Below are 7,472 nucleotides of genomic sequence, written 5' to 3' on the forward strand. Positions count from 1 at the left end.
GAGGGAGAGAGAGAGAAAGAGAGCCAGGGACAACAACGTCACATTAGAAAGGTATAGTAATCATCCACAACTATTTTCAGTTGCGGATGGTAAAGGATTCAGAAAGTTTATTCATGCAGGCCCATATAACAGAGAATGTGCATCTTCTTTTTGTTTTCATATTTTTTCATATTTATATTTAATTGTGTTGTGGTTTGCAGTGTTTTGTGTTGTTTCACTTTAAATTTGTTTAGAAGGAAAAAGCTGAAAATTTAAATAGTTAAAAGTTGAACTGTGACTAGTTTGTTTTTGTATTATATGATTTATTTATTACATTTTATGTGGAGTGAATAAATAAAAGTATATTTACGGTGGCCCCTACAGACAAAGCACGTACAAACTCCAAAACACGTACAAACTCCAAAACACGTACAAACACAACAGAAGTGCAGGATGCTAGGGGCCGTGTTGAGCTTTTGTTACCTAGTGGCTACACAAGCCAGGACGTACCAACGACCGGATTTGGTGTGTGGTAGTAACAGGTAAATGAACATTTTTTTTAATTATTTGAATATACATGAGTGCTTGTGTATAAATACACAAACAACACACATATGCTTCCAACTGTGTAATTTAAGTGATCTAGGTAGCTGTTTTGGAAGTTCAGTTAATGCTAGAAATGTGTTTTGGAGTTTGTACGTGCTTTGTCTCTAGGTGCCACTGTATATATTTAGATATAAACATATATAAATAAAACCACAGGTTTTTTTTACATCAGTAATTCCTTTTGTGCATAATTTTATATTGTTGTTAATAATAAATTAATTAAAGCAACAAAACAACCTGAAGAGCCGGTTCGGTGCCGAAAGAGCCGGTTCTCTAAAAAGAGCCGGAAATCCCATCACTAGTACTTACATTCAGATTTTGCTAAACTAGCTGAAAAACTGCAAGAAAATTAAAACGTCCTACTTCCGCTGACAAGCCGGAAAAAAAACGGAAGTGACTTCATTTCTGGGCAGGTGACTACCGTCAGCTGATAAAAGTCGGCTGTTTGTGGTCAACAAGGCGAAGTGCTCAGTCATTGTTGTGGAGTGTGTTTCTGTGATTTTCCAGCCGTTACAATGAGGACCTTATTCCTGTTTGTCATCGCAGCGTTAGCCTTGACTAACGACGCCTTGGTGCGGTAAGGGAAATATTCCGTTTGTTAGGCTCCTGTTACTTCGGCTGGACTCACTGCTAGCTCCTCTGGAATGCAACTTACCCTGAATAACACTGCAATACGCGACAGTCAGGCTGTGCTTCATAGGAGCTGTTTTTGGTAGCAGGCAGCCAGCTTTATTCTTACATTTATTCAGCTTGTTTTAGCTAACAAGCCCGCATCGTCTCCCGTGTGCTCATGGTATTATCTTTGTCTCTTGGTCTTGTGACTTGTAGCTAAACCAGTTAGCCCCACCCCCGTCGCCCAAACACACAGCTGTTTATCAGCGGAAAGCAAAGACGCTTCCAGAAAATCCAGACGTAATTAATCATTTATTATGGATCACTTTCGTCGGGTAAAGCAAACTAGGTTTGCCAGTAGAACAACATGGCGTGTAGAAGGCTCTCAAATGGAAAACAGCTGTAATTAATACACCTGAGCTTTATCTGCACTAACATGTCAAAACGCCTACTGTGCGGACTGTGCCTGTTACAGGTGTTTTTCTTCCTGCCTGGGAGCCGTTAAAAGCGCCACAGTGAAGCTAAATGTCTTTGTGTTTACTTTGGGTCTAATAATAATAAGTGTATAAGTGCTGAACAGACATGCGCAGACAGACACGACAACTATATTTATAACACAAACAGATCGATAGATAAATATATAGGGAGGGAGGTGCCGGTATGAAGGAATGCTGAAAAAAATATATTTACAATCCTATTCAGTAACAACTACTGCCATAAAATCATGATCCAAGACGTGAGTTGAAGAACAAAGTAAGCCCACTAGTTCAGTATTAAAACAGGTTTTGGTATTTATGAAAATCTAATTTCTCGGTCCCTCCTTTATACTTACTACCACATCTATTACTGCTACTAATATTAGTACCATTGTCGTTAATAGGAATAAATGTAGGAATAATAATAATAAGACATTATTACTGAGTGTGAATTTAGACCTAAATTAGGGCTAACATGGGAGAATTATATGTGATAGGTGAAGTCACATGTATTTAATACGTAGTATAAAGGAATATTTGGAATATTTAGATTGAGAAGAATGACTTTTATCCATTTTAAATTAAGCATTATAAAGCATGTACCACACAGAGGGCTCAGATTCTGAGTAGAGTTAATCGACAGTGGTTTAAACTTGATAGAAGACGTACTTTTAAAATTGTCACTGGACAGGTTGTTTGTGGTTGTGCAGTGTGAGCAGAGAAGGTTGAGCTTCACTGTTAAAAGTGAACACAACATCGACCTGAGGGTGGGGTGCTAGGTTCTCAGCTAATGCTAACTCTATAAAGTGCCAGTCGTGTTGTACTGATGTAACTCTCTCTGGTAATTAACGCTAAGTAATGGATTAATAGTTGAACTAATATCGCTCACCAAAATTGAAGCACAGAGTTTCCATGAAAAATATAGCAAATACTCCAAGAGCACAAATACAGGCAACAGGTGCAGTTCAGGGGCTTGAATTTGCAGAGGTGAGGCCACAGCACACAGTTACTGGCTACAGCTTATAGTGCTGGCACTGGGGAAAGTGGCTTCACCCCTAATGTTAGTAATTAACAAAATCATAATGAGTGATTTATTCTTTTGATTTAAAAAAAGGAACTTATGTAAATCTTTTGTGAAGGCAGAAACTGGAGTTTTTCAGGAGGCCCAGGAGGTAGCTGCCTTCACGGCTAAGCTCACAGGGAGGCTAAAGCTTTGGTGTGCTTCCAAACGTGTCGCCACACTTTCTGAACCAACTGAACACAAAATGTTACATTTCTGCAGATCACAGATGTAGGCATTCAGACTTGTGTTATGTCACTGCAAATGAACAGAGCAGTCTAATTTTGTTTTCCTCTTTTCAGAATTCCCTTAAAGAAATTCCGTTCCATCAGACGTGAATTGACCGACTCGGGGAAAGGAATCAAGGAGCTTGTGGCTGACAAACACTCCCTTAAGTACAACTTTGGCTTCCCCTCGAGTAACGGACCCACTCCAGAAACCCTTAAGAACTACCTTGATGTAAGTGTCACTCTCCAAACTGGCAACCTTAAAGTCTTCACTTTCCTTAATGCACTTTTCACAAGTTTAAAACCCTCGCAGGGAGAACCACAACAAAGGTCTTCTTGTGCTGTGGCTGCCTCAGCCTTCCTCTGTAAATCCTCCAACAGTTTGGAAAAATAGGCTCGTCTCTCAGGCAGAGTCATTCCCAGCAAACACATTATATTTTTTAACAAGGCTGATTCACAGTGAGAGACTGAGAGACACAAGAGGAACAGGGACCATCTGACAGCTGACTTATTGATCTGGAAGCTGCAGGATCCTAATGAGCCTACAGAAGACTGGTTAGCACTCTGTTTTACTCAACACATCGTGGAATCAGTTCTTTTGTCTTCAAATACTCAGTCAACTTTTATACGTTATAAAGAGACACAAAAACCAGACTTACAATTTTGAGTAGACCAAAAACATCAAGGTTTAAACAAAAACTAAAGCTAATAATAACCGTTATAACAGGACGAATCTATAACATGACAGTTGCTCTGTATTAGTTTCAGCCTAATCTACCCAGAAAACAGGGAGGTTTAAATGGTTTTTCTTTTATATAATCAAACCAAAAGTGAAATTATTAATTGTCTTCTTGTTATCTATCATAAGAAAACTGCTACTTGCTGTCTGCTCATGAGTTTTAGTATTCCTGCTGCTTTTCCATCATAGTTTGACATTTGTGTCCCTGCAAGACTGAAACGTGACAGTCTTCACAGACAAACCTAAACTGTGAACAGCCAAAATCAATCACTGGAGCAATCAAAGGAACGTGACTTCTACATTTTGCTCAGAAAAAGGAAGCGTTGTGTGACCGCAGTGACTGGGCAGAAATGTCGACACTATTTCGCAATGAAGGTTTCGATCTGAGAGATTTTGTGTCACATGGAAGTTTGCTTCATGTCCTGAATTTATGGGGTAGTCATTTCTTTTGTGTAGCAGCTGATTTACTGCCATGACTCACTTCTTATTTGACCTGCGTCCTAATAACATGTGCTGATACTGACAGACGTAAAAACAGGCTGGCTCACTTTTACATGTACGATGAGACTTTGTTGTAGACCTGGTCCTCTTTAGGTTACTATAACAGAAGATCAGCTGCATAGTTCTTCTTTCAGCTCAGCTAACTGATCGATTTCTTCCTTTTCCATCCAGGCCCAGTATTATGGCGAGATTACCCTGGGAACCCCTCCTCAGAAGTTTACCGTGGTGTTTGACACGGGTTCCTCCAACCTATGGGTGCCCTCTGTTCACTGCTCTTTCTTCGACATAGCATGCTGTAAGTTATCAGCTCCAAAACACAAGGCGTTCATGGCGTTGCCGTGCAGAATCAGATTACCTGGGATCACACAAGAAGATTTGTTTGAACAAACAAAGCACAGATTACAGAGACGGATTAAAATGTGTATTTTTGTTTCTCAGGGCTTCACCACAAATATAATTCTGCAAAATCCAGCACATATGTGAAGAATGGCACTTCCTTTGCCATTCAGTATGGATCTGGCAGTTTGTCGGGCTACCTCAGTCAGGATACATGCACTGTAAGTTTCAGCGTTCCCACATTAGTGTATAGTCGGAGTCAGTTCCTTCTAATTATTCGTCCTGCTCTTTCAGATTGGAGACATATCAATAGAAAAACAGATCTTTGGAGAGGCCATCAAGCAACCCGGCGTCGCTTTCATCGCAGCAAAGTTCGACGGGATCCTCGGCATGGCCTACCCGCGCATCTCCGTGGATGGGGTGGTTCCGGTGTTTGACAACATCATGAACCAGAAGAAGGTGGAGAAGAACGTCTTTTCCTTCTACCTGAACAGGTGAGAGCAGCCATTTCTAAGCTCAAGCTCAGAGTGTTGGGCTGCAGAGTGACCTGCTCAGAGTTCATGTTTTCTAACCTTATGTTGACGTGTTGCTGGTTAGTGTGAACGGGACACAGCTGTAAAAGACCAAGATGGACAAACAAGTGTTTTTAGTGAAGCAGTGAGCCTTGTGGGTAATGTCAGTGCCAGATTTTTGGTACTTGTGCTATTTGTTTTATATTTGCTGTGTTTAACTGAGTGTTTTGTATACTGCTGAAGGTCTGAATGGATAATCTCTTACATAACAAGAAAATCACACGACTGTTTCTCCCTTTAAGATTAAGTGTTTTCAGACAAACACTTGGGCAGGTGCTAATATCAAAGCTTGCTGTTCATCAGGAACCCTGACACAGAACCTGGTGGTGAGCTGCTCCTGGGAGGGACCGACCCCAAATACTACGACGGTGACTTCCACTATGCCAACATCAGCCGGCAGGCCTACTGGCAGGTCCACATGGATGGGTAAAGGCTCAGATATCGTACTCATACGTGCTTAGTTTCTGAAGCGATGCATAAAACATTCACCTGAAAAATGTTTATCGAGTGTTTAACAAACTTATCAGACCACCTGTCGTTAAAAACAAGAAAACCATGTTTAAAAACTACTGAAATTCATGTTTTCATATCTAGATTTGAGCCAGCACACTGGACCGCTTCCAGATGTCAGAAATGAATCAAGCGTAACATTCGAGCACTAAAACATAATTCTATTTTAGCATCAGTTAGCACATGTGGGGGGATTAACCATTACAATACTGTTTAATTTAGGCACTGCTAAGCAAGCATTTCTGGTCTCATGTCTCAAGATTCACTGCTTTGCTTTGTTTTGCATCATCATCAGAAGTTTAATCTTTGATTTTTAGTTCTTGTTTGGACAGAACGAGATATCTGGTGGCCCAGCTTGATCACCAAAAACCCACCGAAATTGAAATTAACTTTCATGTAAGCTATGAATTGAGTTTAGCCCCCTGCATCCCATGTTGAATTAATGGTTATTAAATCAGTTGCATCGGTACCTGAAGTCTGAAATATGTTGGACAGCAAATGAACACAAATTGGTCAAACAGGTCAGTCTGAAGGAGTTTCAGTCAGTACGTGTTTGAACCACTTCTTCCAAAGTGATTAAAATTCAGGACATTTAGTTGAGTGTCTTCGTGTAGCGTGAATGTTTTTGTATGTGTTTGACAGGATGACAGTTGGCAGCCAGCTGAGTCTGTGCAAGAGCGGCTGTGAGGCCATCGTAGACACTGGGACCTCTCTAATCACTGGCCCCGCTGCCGAGGTCAAGGCCCTGCAGAAGGCCATCGGAGCCATCCCGCTCATCCAGGGAGAGGTGAGAGCAGTCCTCACCTTTAATCTGCTGAATAACACTGTGATATAAAATCCTTCAAACATCACTCACACAAATACAATACAAAACAAAGTGTTGTTGAAATTTGTGTTTTAGTACTTGGTGAACTGCAGTAAGATCCCATCGCTGCCTGTCATCACCTTCAACGTAGGCGGACAGAGCTACACTCTGACTGGAGAGCAGTATGTCCTCCAGGTGAGACTGTTTCCAGCAGAGGGCAGCAGAGAGTCCCCATCTGATGTGACAAAACAATACTGTGACTGTGTGTCGCGTCATTAAAGTCCAAACAAATGTAGTTTTGTTGGATTTGGCACAACCGGCAGAGGGCTGGCTTCGTGTCTGAGGAGAGATCAGTTTGTTTTCCTCGTTCCTGCTCACGAGCGCTTCAGATTCTCTGAATTATTTAAAAGACGGTCATTTCATGTTCACCTGTTCTTGACTTTATCTTTGTCTTCCTATTAGGAGAATCAGGCTGGGAAGACTATTTGTCTAAGTGGCTTCATGGGATTGGACATCCCTCCACCTGCCGGGCCCCTGTGGATTCTGGGAGACGTTTTCATCGGCCAGTACTACACAGTCTTCGATCGTGACAACAACAGGGTGGGCTTTGCTAAATCCAAATGAGCCCATCCTGCACTTTCGAGGAGCATGTCCAAGTGCAACGCTATAAATCTAAGCTGCAAACGTTTTCTGTTGCTTTGCAATCAAACGGTATAGAGCAATAGATTTTATGGAATAGACTAAATGCACTGATCTGAACAATATGTAAGATTTCCAAGAGCAGGAGAAGCAGATAGGATACTTCGTGAGTTGTGTGATAAGTGTCTAAGAGCAGTCGATTATAAAGGTCCTGCCCATTCAAGTGATCGTTTTTCTTTTTTAATCAGGGATTTGTTTTAAAAAGAACTTTTGAATTTGTATTTTTGGGAGGAAGATGGTATCTACTACTGATAGGTGTGTCTTTTAATCTGACTAGCTTCAATAAACAATTTTTAAAATACGATCCGTTTTATGTTTTGAGTGAATTGATTTTGGGTGGTTCTTTTAAA

At 40.9% G+C, this 7,472-nt stretch overlaps 1 protein-coding gene across 1 annotated transcript; it reads left to right on the forward strand.

Moving 5' to 3' along the window:
• Positions 1 to 977: 977 nt before the first annotated feature.
• On the forward strand, positions 978 to 7,426 carry ctsd (cathepsin D). Its single transcript, XM_084916273.1, has 9 exons — positions 978 to 1,162; positions 3,036 to 3,192; positions 4,372 to 4,495; positions 4,639 to 4,757; positions 4,831 to 5,030; positions 5,412 to 5,534; positions 6,261 to 6,405; positions 6,520 to 6,618; positions 6,886 to 7,426. The coding sequence occupies exons 1-9, from the start codon at positions 1,101 to 1,103 to the stop codon at positions 7,045 to 7,047; spliced, it is 1,191 nt and encodes a 396-aa protein (XP_084772399.1). The 5' UTR covers positions 978 to 1,100; the 3' UTR covers positions 7,048 to 7,426.
• Positions 7,427 to 7,472: the final 46 nt, after the last annotated feature.

The sequence above is a fragment of the Perissodus microlepis genome, chromosome 1 (genome assembly GCF_051167445.1).
Source record: "Perissodus microlepis isolate ML-2025 ecotype Zambia chromosome 1, ASM5116744v1, whole genome shotgun sequence".
Taxonomy (NCBI): domain Eukaryota; kingdom Metazoa; phylum Chordata; class Actinopteri; order Cichliformes; family Cichlidae; genus Perissodus; species Perissodus microlepis.